Source organism: Jaculus jaculus, chromosome 4 (genome assembly GCF_020740685.1).
Source record: "Jaculus jaculus isolate mJacJac1 chromosome 4, mJacJac1.mat.Y.cur, whole genome shotgun sequence".
NCBI lineage: Eukaryota > Metazoa > Chordata > Mammalia > Rodentia > Dipodidae > Jaculus > Jaculus jaculus.
The window spans coordinates 131,763,197-131,787,772 of NC_059105.1; the positions used below are offsets into that span (position 1 = coordinate 131,763,197).

The window sequence follows — 24,576 nt, forward strand, 5'->3', positions numbered from 1 at the left end:
ACTGGTTAGCGCTTTGTTTTAAGTGTAAACTCAAAGGGTTCAGGATGGACTAGGGTTCAAATGAGCAGTAAGTGGATCATTGTGGGCTTCCTCTTAAATATAAATAAATAATGAAATCATAGCATACCTTGACTTGGTGGAGGATAGTAGGAAAATGCTGCAATTTTCATTTGGTTTTGTTTGGGGGTGGGGGGGCGCTGAGGGGGAATAGTATTCTATTTTGTCCAAATAGAAACTGCATTTGAAACATCAAAGAGCAGACTTGGCATGCTATGCATTGTGCTCTAGCTAGGTAGGAATCCAACCTACATCTTATTTCCCTAAAAATTAACAGATGTGATATTTTCTCTGCAGCTTTTTTAAATGCATCATTACATATCAAGAAAATGAGCAACTGATGAATATGAATTTCAAGGCCCTGATGCTTAGCAGGAGGTCTCCTTATGTTTTAAAAGTTCAAAAAGAAAATTGAAAAGGGGCGGGGACCACACCAGCACCAGTGTTCATGTTGAAAGCACCTTTGCAGGCTTCATAGTAATTCCACCATTGATTCTAATGGCAGTTTTTAATCAATGAATTCACCTCTATCTGAAACCAAGATCAAATTGTAGGTGTAATTGTTCAATGCCAATGCTAACAGCACTGAGAACACAAACAAAAACTCATTGTGAGTGGCCAAAGGTCCCCAGGTATCCCCTTCATCAAAATACCTGCGCCAGGTTCCCACTGGGAATTGCCTAGTGGAGAGTGTATTTGGTTCTGAACAACACACTGCTAACCCTATCTGAAAAAGGGTGTGCAAGGCGCCTTCTCACCTCTTTTACAGGAAGTTTAAACCTGATCATCTCACCTTTAGGTGAGTATAATTTGTTGTTTAGCACTCTCAGAACTTGATATTTTATCTATCTAAATAGATCAAAAGTGGGGGTTAGGAGGGAGCTGTTGAAGCCAGCATAGCTCTGGTGCATGTCAGCCGCACACAGTGCATTGCCTTAGAGGAGCAACCTGCCCATGGAAACTTTCCAGCAGTGTTGCATCAGATCTGCTCAGATCGGTCTCTAGGGCGACTTGGGAGATGAGACACCTTAGTTCCCTGTCTACAAACTTCTAATGTGCCAGTTCTGGCAGCTTGTTTTTCCAAGTGTTTTGTTTCAGGAAACGTGTATATTTTTCTTTGTACGTTTTGTAGTTTTACCACAACTGATTCTGACAGCTGTTGATTCTGCTAAATGAACACATTATAAAATTTTTCTTTAAAACCTCAAGCAATGACAGACTCAAAACTATAATGGTAAAATATTTTAATGGAGTTCCAATTGAGTGTAGGTTTCTTTTTAAAAAAAAAAAAAAGTACAAATGAAAGTATAAGTCCTTTAAATCAGCACTAGATTAATCTGAATGTGTTTGTGTGTGTGCGCGCGCACGCGTGCACATGCATGTGTGTGTTTAATGGGGAAAGAGGGGTGTTGCAAATCACCACAAATATTTACACTATAATCCCTTTGTTCAAATCACATACTTTTAACAGGAAAAGCTGGAACTGTGGCTATTTAAAATTTTAAATATTCAAACGCCTGTAATTAACCATATGAAACAAATTATGTCGCATTTCTCCATACCAACACACGCATAAAAAATTCTGGTGGTGGATTGGGAGGTGGCAGAGTTGGGGAGACAACTCAGAGAGGAGGAAAGGATGATGTTTTCATTTTGCTATAGATCAAAGGAAAACAAGATGGGAACTGTGGCATAGCAAGCATTCTTCCATTGCTGTCTTTCATACTGGGCTATCTAAGTTTATACAATTCCCCAGACTGGCTGCATATTAAGCTCACTGTGTACAGCTTTATTATGGTGCGGTGGTGGAAAGAGCATTAATATTCCAGCTCCACATCTGACAGGGCATTTACATGCGCCCATCTGAGCGGCACCTGAGAGCCCCTCCAAGGTGCAGTAACTGTGCACCTATTGTAAAGGCAAATGAAGCTCACCTATTCCCTGCTGGGATCAGAAGTGACCTCGCCACCCCCCATGCCTCAAATCCTCCCCTTGCCAACCTAACTCAATGCCATTGCAGAATGAAGAATGAGCTCAGAAATAGACCCCAAGTTACTAACCCTGTAAGAAACAGCAAAAGCCTTTACTGAAGAGTTTTTTAAATGCATAGGGAATGAGGCTGGCCAGTAAAAAGCAGGGAGACAAACTCCTGTGAACCCAATATGGAATACGTTACATCCTAAAACTGATTGGAAATACGGCCTGATGTTTACTGGCTTCAAATTGAACTTGGCATCAAGCACACTGGCTTTAATAATGCTGGCATTTTACTATGGTTATTATTTTAAATCTGCCTTTGGTCTCTAGGAGCACATGTGGAGAGCTAAAGAATTCTTACTCATCAGGTTACATTTCCTGGAAATTAAGTTTGCGACAGAAAATAACTCCAGTAGCAATAATATGGTTCATACTCAAATTAATTAGGTCATTGTTGTAAAAACTACATGACAAGTTACAAAGGTAAATTTACTGATATTAGCCAGTATCCCATGCCCTGGCATTAAATGGAGAAGCGGTTTAAAGGTGCTGATCTACCTGGGCCAGAGAAAAGAACAGAGGAGTACAGTAAATTTTCTATTTGTATTACAAATAAAAATTGTAGTCATTCTCCATTAAATTATATAATCTGAACATATTTTATGAACTTTATTAATGTCCTCCAAATTGACACATAAAATAAAAACCTGCTTGATTTAAAATATTAAAAATAGGGCTAAGTTTAAAAAAATTTAATCCTTGAAATAATAACAGTGCTGACACAGCCATGACCCAGATGAAACCTGAACAAGCAGAAGGTACCGAAGACCCTTGGTGATTGAATCTCATGTTAAAACAGTGGCAAGGAGCCAGGCCGGGTCCAGCTTGGTGCCAAGTGCTTTTTATTTCATGAAGCTGGTACTACTGTATGTAAAAACAGACTTGGGCTTGGGGTAAATTTTGCCAAATGATTTCTTTGTGTAGTAAAGGATGTGGACAGACCAACCAAAGTAGATTAAATTAACACCCAGTAATGTTCTCCTGGTGCATGTCCCTCATGGGGCTTTCCACTTCGATTAAATCTAATATTTTCCCCCATAAGAAAGCCAAACTTTCTTCCTTGCACACTGATTAGTGGGCAAAGCTACCATTCACCTCTTTTCCTTTATTAAATACCACTACTAAGACATCATGAAAATGTAAAAGCTATTTCCCCAAGATTTGCATGCTTGCTAGGTACCCCAATTTAGCCCTCCCACATTATCCAAACTACATGAAGGATGCAGTGTGAAATTAAACATTTTCCAAGACTCTAAAATATGCCATTAATATGCATCCAACTCTCCTTTTTTCTGAGCTGAAGGTGCCTGTCCTGACCTTGCCTGACTACATCCAGTTGCATTTTCCAGCCCATGGGCAGCCCCACAATTCAATGGCACATTCACTGGGAGAAAGGTAAAATGTATTTCAGATCCTTTAAAGGAAAATGCACATCCTGCACCACAACAAGGGATGGAGTGATTTGAGAAATTACAATACTGGTTTTTTAAGCTTTCACAGAATAAACACAGAGAGTGGGAGGGAAACTTTGTCCCCTCTGCTCCTGTTCTTCAAATGAATACATATTTGTGTTTCCAATAAAAGGCCATTTTTATATTAACTGTCTGTAACAGCAGGAGACAGAAAAACCAACACAATCTCCACATCACACACAGGATGATCTTCATATCACGTGGACCCATCCTCAGCACTATTATTTATAAAAAATGACTAGGAAAATGCACAAAACATCTTTTCTGTGTCACCAAAGGGTAATGTCTAAAGAACTTTGGGATCTTTGGGATTTTAGGATTTTTTTTTTTCTTTCCAAAGTAAATTTAGCAGCCATGCAGGCCACTGTGTTTAATTAAGCTTTCAAAAGTCCTCTGACAATGCCAACAATTGTAGGACACTTCTGCGGCTCAATCATGCAATCACTGTGACAGTTCTATTTACAATTTGTCTTAGAAAGAGTTTCTCTGACATTATACTTTGACAAAACATCCAAGCTGCCAGTTCACAACCTTTCCCTGTCTTATTTACAAATACAGCTTGTATATACGACTTCCAGTTGCATGAACATCAGTATTTGGGTAGAAAATGCTATATATTTATTAAGGAATATGTTCTCCCCTCTCCATATTTTGAAGGCTAACAAAATGTTTGTCTGTATATTATTTTGGTTTTTGGTTTTTGTTCTTTTTAATTTTATTTATTTATTTGTTTGCTTGTTTGTTTAGATGGAGGCTGTTTGCTGATTTTGCTACCAGGCTGAAACTTCATTTCAGAGGTGAATATTCTTTTTTTATTCAGAATCACACAAATAAAGAGAAATAAAAAATTAAGGAGTCACAGTAAAATACTGTAATTTATAGTCTCTCATTTACAATTAAAAGTATATACACACATATATCTCCCAGTTCAGTCTACGCAAGGGAAGAATTAGAATGCGTACAAAAAGCAAAGGCAAGTTAATTCTATAATTCTAAAAAGCATGATATGTTATACTTGATTTACCAGTAAGTAACATGCTAATGTAGTTCTGCTGTGAATGAGTATTTTCGCTTCATTAAAGAATCTGTCTTACATATCAGCTGTTCTGCCTAGGCAAATTATTTCAAATACCTTGATAGAAATGCCTATGTTCAGGATTTTAAGAGGAAAACAAAGTCATACATCAGTAACAGCAATTTCCTTGCATTTTTGTTAGATTTATGTTTTTCCCCATTTTCTCTAAAAACTAACTTTATGATAGGTCAAGGCTAATTCAAAGATTACTGTAATAAGCCAAAACTTCAAATCTGATGCTGTGTGTATATTTTTGGCCTTTTCTATAAAAGAACAGTTTCATATCCACTAATCTTTGCTGAATATTTCACCCATCATAAAAGACTCAAAACAAAACAAAATCCATACTAGACACTGACTGTCAGTCAAAGGCTGCTCTTATGTGATGGTGGGTATTTGACATATGTGTGGATGAAATGGGCCCACACAATATATATGCTGTTAATTCCCAGTTCAATTACTACTATTTCAATGGTGTCCATGGATCACAACCACACAATACTCTGAATACCTATATAAAACAGGAAAGGTAACTTGGGTAACACTATGGATACAGGTAACGCGTGTGTATGGATAAAACACGCCCATCTATTCAAAAATTCCAAACATCCAGTCAGCTTGAGGGGGTCTGAGTGCAAACAAAACACATCATTTTACTGCAGGTCTGAAGACCTCTGCCTTACCCTCCTATTGAAAGTCCCAAATTCTAAGCTTTATTTATCTTAGGAAGATATGTCACTGTTTTATTCCTCCTTCCTGCCCATAAAATGGCAGAGCACAAGTGAACTCAATCAAATCCAACTTGCATCACCTTAATGAAGTCTTTCCTCCCCAGTGTGCTTAACCTTTTATGTAGTTGCCAAACATATTCTTGTACAGATTCATCATATATTCCTTTCGTAATACAGAGCATTGCTTTCATTCTGTGACATACGATTCAAATGTCTACCAAATGATTACTCCTCTTGTTTCCTTCCTCAACCTAATAAAGAAAAGCAGACTTGAAGTCCCGGAGATGTGCTATAGGGAAATACACTGGGAGTGCACTGCCGTCTTCCCAGAACTTCCTTTCAGGCACACCTGAGGGCCAAGCATCATAATTCATGTGCTATATGGTATACTGTTAATCTCACCATAGGAAACTATCTCTTAATTCATGACTGCGAATGATGAGAAGTCATGATTCCAGTCACTGACATCTCACTCGGCAATGTGACCGTGCTCTCTGTTCAGAAAGCTCAGGGGTAGGAACAGGTGATTAAATGCAATGGAAAGAATCAAGATTTTGTAATTATTTGTGCATGAAAGGTTTACCTCACCTGGGTTATAGTACTTGTATACCCATTGAGCTTAGACTCCTTTGATAACTTTCTATCTCAGCAAAACTAGTAGTATTAGCTCTATAAAATATTTTTTAATATGCTTTCTTTTTGTTTTATTCTGTAGGCTCCACTATTGTACAAGTTATTTAAACACACACAAACATACACATACACATAGAGAATCATTATGAGAACCAGGGAGTTAAAGTCAATCCTTTCCCTGCATACCGATGTAGATTCACAACTGTAAAAGTAAAAAAGCCTTAGCTATTTATAAGGCTTTTTCCAGCCTGCAGATTCCTCCCCTAAATACAGAGGTCCAGATTTTTCAAACTGGCTAACCTGAAACTGAAAAACCAATTTGGGACCTCAGGAAGACGTGTGGTTTTAATTCTTGCTTGACAGACACTGTGTTTTGTCTTTTAAACGAGCAGCTCGATATGTAAATACGATGTTACATCACACAAATGTTACTCCATATTTGGTGATTTAGCAAGGCTTTGGATCTCCAAAGATGACAAATCCCCTTCCGCCTGCTCTGGTTTCATTAATCATGCCTTATACTTCTGTTCATTTTCCTTCCAGTCACAAGGCAGCACACAGAAATGGTCATTGCTATATCCTAAGACTGGGGTGGGGAAGATAAGAATCTTAACCTGTATGTCACATAGCTAAATGTGGCAGCTTCCAGAAAGATACTCTGCACATGAAGCGTCCCTCGCAGCACGCTTCTCACTCACTGAAGGGAAAATATCTTGAGTGTTGTTGCAGAAAGCATAAAAAGGAAAGACAGAAGATGCCGGGTTTGATTTTAATGATCAAATTTCAGAGAGGGAGAAGAGAAATAATATGGCATGTAATCCCCTCTGGACTACTGACCTATAATGGTTCAACTTTGTGGTCAAACTATGTTGGAGAGACAAGTTACAGTGAATCCCTTTACAATCTGCACTACCTTTCCTAAAATGAACAAACCTCTGCTTTTGCTAGTGAGATGCAAGACACTGACTGTTTTCCAGATGTGTTAGTTCTATCAGTGTGGAACCTAGTTGCTTTGTCTAAGGTGCTAAATGGAATGATGCTTTAAGGGCCACTATACAGTGTTACTGTTTATCACTTGGAGCAGGGAACTTAAGCCTCTCTGTTAGCCTTTAATTCCTTTTCCCTTGAGCTAAAGAGAAACCCACACACCTAGCTAGTAAAATTAGGAGGGGCGGGGGAAGGAAGCTGTTGAATATGTATATGTATTTTTCTAAGGAAATTTTTACATTGGGTTAAAGAAGAAACAGTAGAGTCCAGACTGGACATTTGTAAGGGTGACATGTAGTAGTGTAAACCACAAACAAAATCAAGATACATCTGTCAAAACCACATCAGAGACAGTGGAGAGCCCTGAGAAGCATTTATCACTGAGCTGAGGAGGCAGGCTGCAGAGCGCAGCCGTTCCTGTCAAACCAACCTTTTGAAATTTCCAACATGCCCTTAAACTTTTCGAGTAAGCATGTCTGTGCGCTTCAGCAACTGCCCTCTCTACTCTGGCCTGGCCAGTCGAAAATGGCATCTTAAAGTCAAGGTCACAGTGTCATCCCACTACAGGGCTGTGTTTAATTACAGCCCCATATGGGCTGACAGCCAATATGGATCCGAGGCTAGCCCTGGAGCTCAGTTAACTCTTTCCACCCCCTCCAAACCACCCTGGCAGCCCACTCCACTTTAGGGGAGCCTTGAGAACTGCACCCCTAGGGAGCCCTAACCAGATGACCTGAGATAGACAGGTCATCAGCTGAACTATAATGCCTGTAGAGCCACTTGGCCTCTGGTTAAGTCCCCAAGGCTGGAAGAGGGCATGGAAAACTGGTAAAGTCATGTCAACACTTCACAGTGAGAAGGCAGGCAGGGAAATCAGAGAAATTCAACATCAGCAGTTCCAAACAGAGAGTGGCCAGTGTGTGTACCTTTTCCACCTACATCTGACTCTGTGAGGTGGAAAATATTTATTGTCTGTGTTCTAGACGTAAGCAGTAGGAATGATTACTTTAACATTACAGGGCTGTCATGGATAGTCGCATGGAGAAATACAGAAAGCACTTCAGTACTCCTTACTGTTTGGCTACAGCTCCTCTGAAAATGAAAAGAAAACATGCAAACAGCTCTTCTCCTCGCTTCTCATTTACCTGCTATGTGTTCCTGTTTGGGGCAAATTCCTCTAGATGACGTTGATAAACAATCGTCATCCTCTGGCGTGACCTGGATGCCAACCTCCACAGGATTGGATGCCTTTTTCATCTCGATTGGTGAAGGGGAAGGTGGCTTATCCACAGCTTTTTCTAAGCAGAGGCTGCCATTGCATTGTTTCCGTTTGTGCTCGATAAAAATAAGAATGTCCCCCAATGGGAAGTTCATCTGGCACTGCCCACAGGTGAGGAGGTCATGGTCCCCTTCTGGAGCTCCCAACGGGCCGTGATCCGGTTCATCATCTGTAAGAATGGCTTCAAGAGGTTCGGCTGCGGTTGAACAAACAAAAGCACAATTATTAAAATGCCAGAGAAGAGAGAAAAGGGGGGAGGCAGCACATTCTCAACCCCATACCACCTCACCAACATGTTAAGTGTTTCTAACCTTCTCCATAATAGCATTCAGAAAATGCTAGCATATAAAACATATAAGGATGTGGTGATTATGTTATCAATAAGAAAGAAAATTTATCAAGGAGGCTAATCATCATGTACTTAAGACAATCCATCTGACTTGTATAAGAAACATACACTATACATCCTTGTTTTTAAAAACATGATTTAAATCAACACAAGAAATATAAAGAAAGCTTAAATAATAACTACAAGAAAAACTGGGGAAAACATGAATTGAAACCAAATTTGCTTATTGCTTTCCTTTGCATTAGATTGTCTACTGTGATAAAGATGAAAAGGAAAGGTGAATGAGCATGTATGCGCGTGCACGCGTGCGCGCACGCACGCGCGCACACACACACACACACACACACACACACTTGGTGTGTGAATGTATATGCTAAGTATACACACAGAGCTCCACAGAAAGCCACTACACCACACAGAAATGTGTCACATTTCCTCGGCTGTCATAAAGAAATGACTATATTCACCTGTGAAACAGACCTAAATAACAACCCTAACACAGCAAACCTCACACTGCCAAAAACCTTCCTGATCTCTCTCAGCAGTGCCACAAAATCAAAGAAAATACCAAACCCACTAGCAGTTCTTCTCTAGTACATTAGCTAAATGGGATACTTTTGAGTACTTAAGAAAATAAGCCAATTAGTCATTTTTTTTTTATTCTGGAGAAAGGACTCACTAAAATATTCTAAACATGTGTGTGCTTAGTGGCATCTATGACATAACCAGAATGGTCAAGCAAACTCCACATTTAAGAACCAGGATGAAAGTCTTTTCTTTAGACTTGAAATGCTTCACCTAATGCAGTCAAAGTTGACTAATTTTCTGAATGAGCTCCAAAATGCTTCATTATGGGACTATTTCTGCACACATAATCACCAGTGGACGGTGTTACAAGGTAATGTCTTCCTTTCCTGTTTGCCTTTAAAAAAAAACTTTGCACCAAAATATGCCAGCATGTATGAGCAGCTTCCATCATTTTTTTTTTAACCTTCCAAATGGGAAAGGATAGCTGAGAAGTCTCTGTTCACAAAACCCTGTATTTACTCTATCCAAAAAATTAAAATTTAAAATTTAAATCACAAAGTACAAAACATGACCAGGTTGCTGCCAGTTAATAAAAGTGAAGCAGAAAATGTACAAGTCTTAAACAGTTAATCAGTCTGACCTTCTTTAGCAAGCCGCCAATTTCACATTTAATGAACTTAAAGCCACAGAGAATCAAAAAATAGATTTTAATTTGAGTGTAGAATATTGGAACAGATTTTGATAAAGTGCAAAAATCCAGTGAACTCAGGTTAAATTTATTTCAACCCTACCCAGGCTGAATATCGAGGGGGAAGATCTGGAGTAACTCCCAGATGTGCCGGGTGAAATAATATCGAGAGCCCTGCCTAGCTGCACCTGTGCTCAAGTAGGACATGTCATAATTTCTAGCCTTTGGTACGCCTCCTAATTTAACATAAGGTCACCACAAGAATATGAAGGTTATCTCCCTACTAATGAAGACAGCAAAGCAAGCACTTAAGTGTTTCTTTGCCCAACATCCTGACCAAAAGACAAACGCAGACTATACATGCTCACTTTTCAAATAAAAAGAGACATGCAGAAGTGCTTCTGCATTGTGTAGATGTCATTTCTCCCTACATTTGCTTTCATTCTGACAAAGTGAGAAATGGAATAGGGAAATCATACTCCGAGATCCCTACTATTTAAATTAAGGATTTTTAATGCACATGGACAAGTAAGCTTTTCTGTTGTTGTTCAGTTACTACAAGTTCTGAAGTTTAGACATAGACAACTCAATAAAAAATATTTTATTTTGTTAAAGTTAAAACATTTCTTACAAGTATCATCTCTTAGATTTGTTTGGGTTTTTTTTTTTTTTCATTATTGTTTGTTGTTGTTCTCTAATTCCCAAAGTCTGACACATTTCTGAACGTGAGCAAAAGGAAATATTCTCTTAGGTATCACATACTTCAAGGTAATTCAGAGCAAACCAGACTTGGGTAAAGTCTTCTAAACCTAGTGACTGAACTGATTTATAATCAAAACCAGGAAATGAAGTGGTAATTCACAGGTTGCTGATTACACCTCCACATTTCACCTAATTAATTTTATAGGAGGCAAAGTTCTTGAAAATAACAAGATGATCAAATGTACAGATATAAAACCTGTAACCTGAACATTTTCTATGCTCTTAACGTAAATTATTGCTAATTAACAAGAATTATATCCTAATGTATGAAATATGTTTAACATGGGCCTTCTTGAAAAATATTTGGCTAGTAATGTTCAGAGAAATATCAAAATGTGTTATTATTGCTGTATTATTAAAAATCAGGCCAACTGGGGCACAAAGAAAATATGAAAATACTATTCTCTTACTGCAGCCTACTGATCTGCATTGACATCTTCTCTCAGTGGCAATCAGCATTTCCTTTCTGGGCATCAGATAATTTCTCTGTATTTTAATGCAAATTCCTCGTTCCCTAAAAACATTCCTAACCTCAGCCATTTTATCCCCTCCCTCAATTCAAGTCCTTCCTAATTCGCTACCACAATACCATCCTTTCTAAGCTCGGGCCTAACTCGGTACAAAGCGGGGAGTCCTCGATTGAAGTGGAAGGGAGTGGACAAATCATCATAATAATTAGCCGAGAATTCTCTCTGTAAGGAGAGGAAGAAACAGAAAAATCGCTTCTGCATTCAGCAAAACAGACTGTAACGTCTCTCAGTATGCCAGCGACAGACTGGGATATATTCATTCAGTTTCCCTCTCCCTCCCTCCCTCCCTCTCTCTCCCTCTCTCTCTCTCTCTCTCTCTGTCTGTCTCTCTCTCTCTCTCTCTCTCTTGCTCGCTCGCTCGCTCACTGCAAAAATTCTAAAATAACAAAATTTTTTAAAAGAAATGTCAGAAAGAAGCAAGAGAAACCAAGGCTGCGGGGGGAGGGGGAGAAGAGGTAAAGAGATGTATCTTCAAGTTTCCTTTCCAAGTCCTTCCTTCCCCTGGATATTCTTAAACAGAGTCCAGCAAAGAGGAGGCTGAAATACAGAGTGGAAAAGCAAAGAAACAAAAGCCAAGCCAAGAATCCCAGGCCCTGGGCCGGGGCCATGCAGGAGCAGGCCTTGCGGAAAGTGAAGTTGGGCGCCCGCCCCGCCGGGACGCGGGCACAAAGCGAGCAGCCTCCAGCCTGCAGGCTACGGCCGCGCGGTCGGCCCGCGGGCGAGCACGTGCACCAGCGGCCTGCGGGCCGCGGGACTCGACTCTCCTCTCCACGCCCAGGCGCTCGTGGTCCGCGCCCCGCGGGTTGGTGGGAAAGGAAGCTTGGCTTGCTGAAGCCGAGAAGTCTTGCTTTCACCGCACACACCCCACGCGCGGGTCCTAGAAAGCATTCTGTGTCCACGCGCTCCCACTTTTTTTACTTTACAGGAGGTGTGCGAAATGCGTCCCCCTGCAATTCTGGGCCCCGCGTGTGCGCCAGCCAGCGACCACGGTTATCCATTATTAATGACGCCGCTAGCCCGCATCATCATGATGAGAACTATTACTATTGTTGGGATTTCGGGCTGCGGGGCGAGAGCTGCTGGCGGCGGGAAGGACAGCGTGGGACTGCTAAACTGCTGGTGTCCGCCGAGATCGGGGCTTTGCTTGGGATTAGAAGAGGGGAAAGTAAGCCTGAAGGCCAAGGGCAAACTTGCCATCGCTCTCCCTCCCTTCCTCCCTGTGGCCGGGCCCCAGAACCCCAGCGCGCACGCTTCCCCTTCCACCCTCTCGAATATCCGCGCCACTAAAGGAGGCTCCACTGCACCCAGCTCGGCGCCGGACGGGCCCGGGCTCACAGGCACGCACACACGGGGGCTGCTCGGCCGCCCTGGCCAGAAGCGTTTTTAAAGTCAAAATGAAGAACAAAGACCTTAGGGGAGATGCGGGGTGGAGAAAGGGAATTCTGCCTAACCGTTCCTGGTCCCTCACCCCCACCCTCGCGAAGCACGTCCCTCCCAGGCGGAGAAACGCCGGGCAGGGGTGGGGGAGGCTGCGGTGCAGGTTCAAGTTCGCGCAGCTTTCTTGATCTTGTTCTGCCTCCTAGCGACCAAATGGCTCATTCCGCCCACGTAGCGGGGGGGGCGGGGGCATCCTGTAGACCAGGAGGCTCCGGTCCCCTCTGAACACCCCCTCCCCGAAAAAAAAAAATAGAAAATAAATAAGTCATCCCTGGCCACGCCACTCCAAGTTGCCCCCTAGCCCAGCGTCCGCCCCGGTGCAGGAGAGAGGGAACTAACTTTCCCAGCAACTGTCCCGAAGTGGGAGGAGAGACAGTACGACAAAGCAGCTCGGACAGTGCTTGGCGGCCCCACGGCATCTTTGCGAACGGTCCGGCTTTTCCCGAGTCCTGCGAACACTCTGCCCTTCCTTCCCGCCGGTACCTGGCCGGGCTGTAACTTCACACCGCTGCGCGCCGCGTCTGCTCCGCATCCGGCGCAGCCGGGGTGTGGGGGCGGGGAGAGATGCGCGGGGGTGGGGAGAGGGAGGGCCCCGCGACGTGCCGGGCGGGGGGGGGGGGAGCTTCCGAAGTGTGTGACAAGTTCCAGGGCCCAGTGAAAAATTCAATTCTGGGGAGCACCCCTCCCCTGACAAATCCAGAAGAGAAACATAGGTGGTCCTTGAAACTTACATCAAAAAAAAAAAAAAAAACAGTCATGAATGAGCTAGGAAGGTTTGATGGGGGAGGGGACTAATGCACCTTTCCTGGCTGGACTCAAACTTTCCTAAGTGCCCACCGCCCACCTCTCCAAACTCAGTTACCTGGAGATAATCGCCGCCACTACCCATTATAGACACTCTAGGCTCACAGGGACCCCTGTTCAAGCCAGGCACTGGGTTGGAGGACAAGAATCCAAAGGTGGGGCCCGCAGGGTTGGGGGACCAGCACCCCCAAAAATGCATACTTGAACAGACTTCTTTCCTGCCCCGCCCCCTCTCCAACCTGACTAGGCCGCGCTGGGGTCCTAGAGGCTAGTGGCCAGACAGAATGGGAGGGAAGACAGAGAAAGCACGTGGTGACCTCCCGGCGTCCAGAGTTAAGGACCAGAGAAGTCGGAGAGGAACCTCCAGAACGCACTATTACGGTGGCTTTGCAAAGGAAAGATGCTTTGCAAAAAAAAAAAAAATGAGTTTGATCCTGCAGATTTCGCAGCCTGGGAGGTCGGGATCTGGGGCATTGTGCTGGGGGACGGACGGGGCTCGCAGGCTGGGCTGGCGCGGAGTCGCAACAGACCGCGGTGCCCGCCGGGTGGGCGGGGGCTCCGGGTGGGCAATCCGGGGCCGGGCTGGGCAGCGGAGAGGTCCGGCATGGCCCCGCCACCAGCTCCGGGGCTGCCGCGCCGCGCTCGGTCCTCAGCCTGTTTGTTGGCAGGAGGCTCCCGCACACGCGGTGCTTGTAAACATTCAGACACGAGATTTTTCCCAATCAAAATCCACTTCCACTTTTTTTGAAAATCTTCCAAAAAATAGTAAGAGGAGGGAGTTCCTCGCTTCTACTCGGTGCCACCAGGGCTCTTAAGTTTGCAGCTGAAGAGGTTTTTAAGGAAGGGGTTATTGTCAATTTTCCCCCTCTGGATTAGAGAATGCGAGATTTATTGGGGGGGGTGGAAGAGTCAAAGAGAAAAGCACTGGGGGGGGGGAGAACTGGAGGAGCGTTTGGCTTCAGTTTAGGGGCCAGAAATTGTACGCCCTCTTGCATTATTTAATTAAGTTTTGCATTTATTTTGCACGGCTTGGCCTCGCCTCTCTAAGGCTCGGCCGGGAGGGGCGGGCAGCGGCAGGCAGCCAGGCGGCGGCGGTGGCCAGGCTCCCTCCCTCGGCGCGCGGCGGGCCCGGGCCGCCTCCCGCCCCGGCCCTCGCTCCTGCCCTTCAGCGGCCGCGGCGGCGAGGAGGGCAAGTGCGCGGAGCCCGCACAAAAGGCGGCGGGACAAACACCCACCTCCGGCCGGAACAAAAGACGGCAGCGCCGGGCGCGACTCCACTCTTAGCCAGTCACCCGGCTCTCCCTGGCGCCGCAGCCCCTCTCTCGCGACCCGACGGACTCGGGAGAGCCCAGGGGCCCTCTTCCAGCGCCCCACTTTCGGACCTTTGTGGGGATGACTACTTTCCTCCCGCCGAACACTTGACCGCGCGCACGTTGGTGTCCAAGGGCCAGTCTCACCTCCGTTCTCCCCGGGAATTGTTTTTTTTTTTTTTAAGACTTGGGCTCCCTCCCTCCTTCCCTCCCTCCCCCTCCATTTTCCTACAGTGAGTGGAAGTAACCCCCCTCCTCCCAGCTCCCATCACCAGATTTGCTGGAGTTTTTCGCATCCTTAGCTTTTGTTCATTATGTTGCAAACTAGGGAGGAAATTATTGCATTCCTTTTTGAAAGAAATAAAGAAGCGGAAAGGAGGAAAGAGGAGTCAAGATTTGTGTAAGATTAAATAAAATTAAAGGGTGCGTGCTATCTCAAAAGTGCACACAGGGCTCGTTCGAGAAAGGATGAGGGACATTTTCCCCTTAAATCTCTTTTTCATCGAGTCTCGGAGGTTTTTCACGTGAAAATTTTTTAAATGCATGCACACACCCCTCTCTCTTGCTCCGCGTCCTGCGCGCTCTTGTGATTATTAATAATTATTATTACTATTATCGGGTTACTTACGCGAGAATTCCCGTTTGCTTAAGTGCTGGGGTTTGCCTTGCTTGCGGCGAGACATGGTGGGCTTCGGGGCGGGCGGCGGTGGCGGCGGCGGGCGGACGGCGGCTCGGTTCACATCGGGAGAGCCGGGTTAGAAAGAAGGAGACTCCAGAGAAAATATCTTCATCAGTGCCTTCTGACATCCAAAATAAATTAGAAATAATACAAAGATGGCGCAGGGAAGATGAATTGTGGGAGAGCCGTCATGGCTTTTTTTTAAGCAAAAAAAAAAAAAAAGAGAGAGAGAGAGAGAAGAGAGATAGAGGGAGAGAGAGAGAGAGATGAAAAAAATGGCAAAAGCCCCCCTGAGCTGCAAGTTCAAGTGCGGACGTGACGTCCCTGCGAACTTGAACGTCAGGAGTCTGGATGGACAGAGGCACACAAAACATGGGCAGGGCGAGCAGGAGAGAAGGGGAGGAGGGAAGGGGAAGCTCACACCAATGGACACACATCAGGGGCTGGACATGAAAAAGAGACCAGGACAAGCCAATGGCCAGTGCGGGGCGGGGGAGGTGCGGGGCGGGGGGCTCTGCAGACTCCAGACGCGGCCCCTGGGGGAGGGGCGGGCGGAGGGGAGGGGGCTCGGGGCCGCTGGCTCACCAGTGGCCGCAGCGAGCGCCGCGGCGGTGGCGTGGCGGCGAGAGAAGAAAGGGGCGGCCGGGTGGGAGGGAGGATGGGGGGGAGCAAGACTTACGCCCTGCTTCCCCCCTTCCCCCCACACACTCTCAGACCCTAAAATGAAAAATTATTTAAGAGGGGAAAAAATAACCGAGAGTGCACCAGGAGGCTGCAGCCCGGGGCCTGGGTGGAGGGAAGGCAGGTAGAGTGGCTCCCGGACACCCTCCTCCCCGCGCACACCCACTTCCCCTCCCCGCCTGCGGACGCCCGGGGCCCCAGTGAAAGTCCAAGCCCGCGGCGGTGCGGGGGAAACTTTACTCCGGGAAAGGCTAGGCAAGAAAAATCACCCGAAGTTGAGAGCGAAGCCTGCAAGTTCCAGAGCTCCGCTCGGGGCCCGGGGAGGCGGGAGGGAGCGGGCGGCCGAGTGCAAGCCTGCCCAAGTTTGGAGGGTTGCGGGTGGGGGAGGCCAGCGCCGGGGCCTCCCCGAGCCAGGGCGGCCTGAAGAGAGAGGGGGAGGGTGGAGGTGAGGACCCAAGCAGGCCTGGGCCCAAGGGCCGGGAGCGCGCCCCTAAGGCCAAGCCGGGGCCAGGGGATCTGAGCGACCCTAGCAGCGATGGGATCTACATGCAACTGAAGCCTCGCGCTCCCAGATCCCTAGGGTCGTGGCCACACAGAGGCCGGGGAATAAAAGGACCCAGAAGCCGGAGTCCGGGAGCGAGCGGGTCCCGGGAGGAGGGGGAAGCACCTGGGGCGGGGACGCGAGACACCCGGGCGTCCACCCACGGAGCGGTCCAGGGCTGGGGTCTAGGGAGGTGCACAAAGCTTAGGCAGTCCTCGGGATCGTGCTCCCCGCGCCGCGGGAGGTCCTCAAGAAGCCCGGGCTTTGGGAGGGACGCCCACACACACCTCCACTGCTGAGCGGTGGAAAATCAAATGTTTCTTACGGACACTGCCTAGCTGATCCTAAGCTGCTACCCGGGGAAAGAGAAAATGGGGAAAGGAGGGAGTCCTCGCCCAGAGCAGCCGGGAGGCCACGGTCGCCCAGGGTTGGCCTCGGACTCCCCCGGCGCCAGCGGCCACCGTTGCCCCCTCGGGAGTCCTTAGCTCCCTTGGGTCTCCCGCCTGACACTCCTCGGAAACTGGGGAAGACCTGTTGGAAATCAGCCCCTGTCTCTTTAATGCACACACGCGCGCGCGCTGCCGCTGTCAAAAAGCGGGCTTCACTCTGGCGTGGGATACTTTCAGTTTTACGTAAAAATGTACAGCAACAGCACCCCCTGCGATTGGAAAGTTTATTCAGAAACGTGCCTGCAAAGTCCCCCGGCGTCTCCCGCCTCCCAGCCTCGTAGCCTGCCTGCGCCACCCTGCAGCCGCCGCCGCCGCCGCCGCCGGGGAGATCGCGCTCGGATTGCACACCCTGCACGGCTGGGGCTGGGGCTGGGGCTGGGGCTGAGGGGGAGGGGCAGGGGCTCACGGACCCACGGCCCAGGGCGCCGGGTGGGCCCGAGTGGCCGCGGCCGGGAGACCGGAGGGAGCTGCAGGTGGACTCGTGTGTGCCTGCTGATCCCGGAGCCTGCCGGTCCTTCCGCGGCTCCCCACGCCCCGGGAGTCTCCACACCCCTCCTCCAAGAGGTGTTGTATCTGTGAATCCTCCCCTACCCCGCGGGGGGCTGTATTGTTTTAAACCGGGGCCTGGGGCTTGCACGCGCTCGCCCACCTCCCAGCCTCCGCGGCAAGCGGCTGTTTATGCCTGTGTCATCTTAGGAAAGTTTCAAACCTATTAGAAAATGACAAGCTTGCCTAAGCCGGGGAAGCTCTTGGCCTCTATAAGGAGGAAAACGGAGGTTTGGATGCTCGTGTCAGGAGAGGTGTGGGCTGGAGCGTGGGGGGGGGGGCTGTTATTGTTTCCCTCCTGTTGGTGGGGGGGTCTCAGATTGTTTAGGAGAGACCCACTTGCACAGCTGTGCATCACAACATTTTTCCCTTTCCTGAGTTCTTCAGCGCGATTCAGCATCTCTTCTTCCTCTACTATCTGGTTTGTTTGTGGTTTGTTTTTCTTTTTCTTATTAAATCAGCCTGCGAGTCACCCAAAGAATGTCACTGCGGTGGGGTGGGGGGGATAGCGAGGTGGACAGCTGGAGGGAAGAGGAGGGGAAGAACGTGCAACTGGGAGGCCTTTGCGAAATGAATGAATGAATGAATGCAAGCTTCAGGTAACAATGGTGAGCAGCACTCCTTCAGGAAGGAACTGTTCAGATTTGAATCTTGTTCTCATCCATAAAAGTCCACGCACAGAGATGATAAATACATGAGCAAATGGTGCTGTAGAAATATATACTGTATATGTGTGATTTATATATAATGGTGTGTGTAAAGCTTTTCCGGGTTGGCTGCAGTGTAAAAAGTAATGACTTTATTACCTCTGAAAGGTTCTGTGGTTCACACTTAAGTCTTCTGAATTACAATTCATTACACAATTGTGTGCTCTCCAAAACCGGCACCCTATCAAGACTGCTATCTGTGGTTATTTCCAATAAATAACTGGCAGCATTTTATTGATTTTTCTTTAAAAAAAAAACATGGGAAATTAAGCACTTAGTTACAAGTAGGTCCACTATGTTATTTCACTTGTTTCGGATTCCAAGGGATCCCTCCTGAAACCACATCTTAACACATACCTTACAAAGCTAGCTTTGCAGCTGCTCTCTCTGGGTGCCAGCAGAGAGGTAAGTAGCGAGGTTTCCACGATTAACATATATTTAATTTCACCGTCATTAGATGCCCAGGGTGAAATGGGACCTGCCCTCCACTGTCGCCCCTTCCCTAGCCAGATTTCCCTCAGCCCAGAAAGCCAGAGCTGTGCATGGGCACTGGATCTCTCCTTGTCGCTGAGCATCCTCCGGGTCCCCTGAGGTAGCCAGCCAGCAGGGGTGTCAACCTCCCTCAGAGTAGCTGGATGACCACTATAGCGCCCAAAGGCAGGAGAAGGGAAGCGTGTTGTATGGGTATTTAAAGAAGTCAAAAATGTGTTGTTCTAAGTGGTTTTGGAAATATTATGTTAAATATTGATTAATGATGCAAGTGGTTTTGTGGCGGAGGGGTTAAAGGTCACTCTGAATGCACACACTTGGGTACACAATAAGTATATTTACCTTTACAGAAGCGGCTTTTAGAAAGTAATAAATTATGACAACGTTGAAATTATGTTCTGGCTGTTCAGTTAACTTCTTCTGAGGTTGTAGACCTTTGCTGCTCACATTGAGATGATCATTTCGTTCGGTGAGCTCTTTCCCAAACCTTCAGTGACGACACTGCCTGTAAACTCCAGGCCAACAGAAGACCCCCTCCCCCTTCTTCCCTCCTCCCCCCTTTTATCTTGCCGGCGGAGGAGACTCCCCAGTACTTCCTGCAGTGTATCTTCTGCCTCTGATCTCCGGACTTAATAGCCAACTCCTGCTTTATGCTTTATAATGTGTTGACAAGTTTTCTAACAGACTTTCTGAAATAATGCATATCTATTCACGTCGGTTAGAAACCCACCGTATTTTCAGAGTCGAGTAGATCTATACTCTAACGTAGTGAGAGCGTAAATCATAGAGAGTTTCATAGTCCTTTCAGTAGTTTTCGGTATGAAGTATGAGCCGCGTGGCCTCCAGACGTAACCTTTTAGAAAAAAAGACAGTGCTTTTATTTTATGGTGTAAAGTGCTTTTAGCTCCAGGGCTCTGAACGTGAATGTGGTCAACAAACAGCTCCAAGAGGGAGAGCGAATACAGCCCCAGCCCTCACACAGGCAGTGCCAGGCACAGGGGACTCACACTGAGCTGGAGAACGAAGGGTTAAAAGGTCTGTCTCGATGGAAACTACAAGATAAAAATAAAATATTCACTGTCTGCCTTTAGGGGGGAAACACTTTAGTAGACTTAAAAATAAATAAATGAATAATTGAATGAATGATTAAAAATACAATCAGTCCCATCTTGCTTTTTACTGCATCCTTTTTTTCTCTTCTGCATTTTCCCCTTGTTGGGAGACCAGAAACTAGAGAATGAATAGTCCGTCATCTTCATAAAATATAACTTGGGTTTGGATCCTACACCCAACACAGGTTTTCCACCTGGGCTATTGAGGGAGGCTTCTAGGTAAGGCATTGCTAGACAATGGAAATGAATTTGAAAGAGAGGCAGGTTGTGCTTAAGGAGGGGTGGGCTGCTGCTTCCTCCTCCACTCACTGTGTAACCCTGAGCCTGGACCCAAGGAGGCCCCTGAAAGGGGCAGAGGCTGCAGTACCTTAGGCAAAGGCACACCCCCCCACCCGGAAGTTCCTGGAAGAACCATTACCAACCAGTCTGACATCTTTCTCTTGAGGCTTCCTGGGCCTTTAAAGACTGGCTTGGATAGACCCATCCAAAAGAAAAAAAGGCGGGGGGGGGGGTGGGGGAAAGAGAAGGGAGGGTGGAAGGAATGGAGGGGCTGGATTTGCTGAAGGTGAGTGTATACTTGCCTGAGACCAGGCTGCTCTGTCCTGAGTCAATACTGCCTGGGGAGAGAGGAGCAGTAATTTCATCAGTTAAGTATGAGGGAAGAAACAGGCATTCTGGTTAGAACACTGCTGGGTGAAATTCTTCATGTAGCTTCTTAGTATTGGTATCAAAGACAAATAGGTGCTAGGCAACGCTGCCAGCCCAGTGGATGCACTGTACTAGAAATTTCTAATGTAGGAGGCTGGGGATGTAGCTCAGCTATAGAAGGCTTGCTTAGAATATACAAGGTCCTTGGTTCAGTCCCCAGCACTGCCAAAAGGAAAAAGAGATTTCTAGCGCAATGTTCAGCACACAGTAAATGCTCAATAAATGGTCATTGAGTGAATGAACTAACTATAAATCCTCTCACCACACTCATGAAACAAATTCATAACCATCTAAACTTTATTCCTCTCCCCAGAGACCAATAAGGTTTTGGTGAAAACTTATTTGGTGAAACCTTATTTAGTGAAAACCTGTGAAAATTCATGTAAGCCCAGAAGTGATTCCCACCAAGAATGGCTCAAAAATGATTATCCCAAATATCAGAACAGCTGAGCAATGAGCAAGACAAGGCCAGGCAAGAGCTGCCCTTTGCTTCCAGCAGCCTGTTAAGAACCCAGTGTCAAATGATGCATTGTTTCAGCATTGCTTTTGAATATGCACACATCTGCTTTCCCAAATGAGAGCACTTCTTAGGCAAAAATGCAACCAAAACAACCAAAAATCAAAGCTATTTTCAACTCTATTTTCTGACCTCCCCTGTGAATCTTACACTTTGAGCAAGAGAGCAATTTTTCAGTGTTTTCACACCCAAACTTAAAAACTACTTTCATTTATTTGCCTCTTTTTGTTGTTGTGTTGTGTGTTCATATCTTTATAAACAAAAGGAAAGCAACACACACGTGTGTGCCTGCACACACATACACATCTGGTCTGACATTTTGTACAGCAAGTTTCACTCCAATGTGGTTTAAAACAATGTGAGTTAAAAACCTCTTAAAATTTGAGTTTATAATGGAAACGCTGACAGACTCTTAATTATAGCAGCCTCGCCAGACACTGCTATAATGAAATAGTTGTGCTTTCATTACTATGGAGGCACTATAGTTAAGGGTCTGTCAGTGTTTCTATTATAAACCCCAAGTTTAAGAGGTTTATTACGCGGGCTATTTAAATAGCACTGGGTGAAATTCAAGTTATCAATCCAGATGTGAAGCTGTTTCATAAAAGGCAGAATAACTCAGCTGTGGAAGGTTTTGGATCTCTCTCTCTCTCTCTCTCTCTCTGTCACATACACACACACACACACACACAGAGAGAGAGAGAGAGAGAGAGAGAGAGAGAGAGAGAGAGAGAGAATTGCAAAAATGATTTTTAGTAGTTTTAGATGGTCTTACTAACAACTTCTATCTATGACTACACTGTCTAAAAGGAAATATAGGCAGTCCTTTATGTGGACTTTGCTATTCTTTTTTTTTTATTTTTGTTTATATTTATTTATTTATTTGAGAACAACAGACAAAGAGAGAGAGAATGGGTATACAAGGGCCTTCAACCACTGCAAACAAACTCCAGACAAGTGCACCCCCTTGTGCATCTGGATAACGTGGGTCCTGGGGAATCAAGCCTCGAACCGGGGTCCTTAGGCTTCACAGGCAAGTGCTTAACTGCTAAGCCATCTCTCCAGCCCTGCTATTCTTTTTTTTAAAAAAAAATATTTTATTTTTATTTATTTAGTACAGAGAAATAGAATGGGCATGTCAGGGCCTTGGACCACTGCAAATGAACTCCAGATGCATGTGCCACCATGTACATCTGGCTTACATAGAATTTGGGGAATTGAACCTGGGTCCTTAGACTTCTCAAGCAACTGCTTTAACTGCTAAGCCATCTCTCCAGCCTGACTTTGCTTATAAGTTTTTATTATTTTATTATTCTAGAGTATGTATGCACGAGCTTTTGTGTATATACCTATATGTATGTATCTATCCACACACACACAGACATGCACACATACATACACATATATATCTTAAAAATCAAGATTTTATACTAGGGAATGTTGCAACATATATAGAGAAATATACATTCTGTGTTACATTCTAATGAAAAAGTAGGAATTTAGAAAGAAAGAAAACATTTCATCTTTTTATTTCACCTACCAACTTTGTTATAAGAATAAATTAGTATTTTTAAAGATATTTTAATTGATACATATAATATGTTGTAATTTTACATACTTATGGGTTACAAGGTGACATGTCAATATATGTGTACAATGTGTAATGATCAGATCAGGGTAATTGGCATATTGCCACCTCTGACATAGTTCTTTGTGTTGAGAACATTCAAAATTCTCTCTACTAGCTATTCAATTAATTAATGTCAACCATCACCATTATTACCCTATTATTCTACAGTCATTAGAAGTTATTCCTCCTATCCAACTGTACCCTATGCCTGTTATGCATGCTTTCTCCATACTTTCTCTCTACCTTTCCCATGCTCTGATAACCACGAGCCTATCTTTACTTCTCTGGCCAACATTTTACTTTCCATATGTAAGTGAGGATATGTGGTATTTGTCTTTCTTTGTCTGAGTTATTTTACTAACATAATGTCTTCCAGTTCCATGTTACTACACATAATAGAACTTTGTATTTTCATCACTAACTAATATTTCATTGCACATGTGTCCCATGTCTTCCTTATTCATCAAGATATCATTCTATGTCTTAGCTATTATGTGTAGTACTATAACAAACATACAAGTGGAGATGTAAAGATTTAGCATTAACATTTTATTTCATATGTTGGAGCTTTCCTAGTATCAATTGGTTTGTTCAGAAAGCAATAGCCAATGCAGCTGTTGCTCCTTTGAAGCATCAAGAGACCTTGACACGCCTCCTACCCAACCCACGTGCAAATAAATAATTACTTAAGTATTTTAGAAAAAGAAGGAAAGAAGAAAAGAAAGAAAACAATTGCATAGTAGCACAAATCTATAATCCCAGTACCTTGTTATAAAAATAACTTAGTACTTTTAAAGACATTTTTAATCCTAGCACTTAGGGAGGCAGAGGTAGGAGAAATGCCATAAGTTCAAGACCACCCTGAGAAATTACATAGTGAATTCCAGGTCAGCCTGGGCTAGGGTGAAACCCTACCTTGGAAAAAAAAAAGATATTTTAATTGATACATATGATATGTTGTAATTGTACATATTTATGGGATACAAGGTAACATGTCAATATGTGTATACCATGTGTCATGTTCAGTAACTAAAACAGGAGATCACAAGTTAGAGGTCAACCTGGACAACTTAGCAAGACATTGCCTCAACATGTAAATTTTAAAATTGGATGTAGCTCACTGGTAGAACACTTGTTCATAATTTGTGAGGCCCTCGGTTCAACTGCTATTATCACAATAAAAAGAAAGGGAAGTATGGAGGGAGGGAGAAAAAGAAGGAGAGAGAAGCTAGTAATGTACAATCAACAATGGACTCTCCCACAACTATGCTTTGTTGGCAGATTGATGAAGGATTGAATGGACCAGAGTTTTGAAGTGTGTATTGAACCTGGCATATCGCCACTATAATATACAACTAACATTTATTAATAATGGGGGGGCTGATGCTGATTCTATACAAGAAGAAAACAAGGATGATTGTGGCCATGGTGCTGATGATAGTCATGAGAGTGGCGGTGATAGAGATGGTGGTGCTGGTGGTGATGGTGGTGGAGTTAGTAGTGGTGGGAAGCAATGATCATGATGGTTTCTCTAGGCAATATGTCCAGCACAGGTCAGTAAAATTAGTCTGAAACATAGAGTAAGATGCTCACACCCAGCAAGATGTAGTGGTCATGTTTATAATCCCAGTATGTGAGAGGCTAAGCTAGTAAGATTGCTGTGAGTTTAAGGCAGAAAGGCCAACTAAGCTAGCAGCACCATATCTGTACAGAGTTGAGAAAGCCCTCACTTCCTAAAGAAGAACAAGCACCAGTTCTCTAATCTCTGCTTCTGATCAACCTGACAAGTTAAATGAGCAAGTAACAAAGCTTCCTTCAGTCTTATTTCACACTAGCTT

The 24,576-nt window shown here is 44.9% G+C and overlaps 1 protein-coding gene across 6 annotated transcripts in view; it reads right to left on the reverse strand.

Annotated features, from left to right (window-relative positions):
• Bcl11a (BAF chromatin remodeling complex subunit BCL11A) overlaps positions 1–15,859 on the reverse strand; it is a 102,426-nt gene extending 86,567 nt beyond the window's left edge. The window contains exons 1-2 of one of the 6 annotated variants that reach the window (XM_004665527.3): positions 15,308–15,858; positions 8,138–8,467 (exon numbers count right to left, since the gene is read on the reverse strand). In XM_004665527.3, the coding sequence (XP_004665584.1) occupies positions 8,138–8,467; positions 15,308–15,362 (385 nt within the window). In that variant the 5' untranslated portion in view covers positions 15,363–15,858. The other 5 variants (XM_004665528.3, XM_045147350.1, XM_045147352.1 and 2 more) reach the window with 5 other exon arrangements.
• Between the last annotated feature and the right edge of the window lie 8,717 nt (positions 15,860–24,576).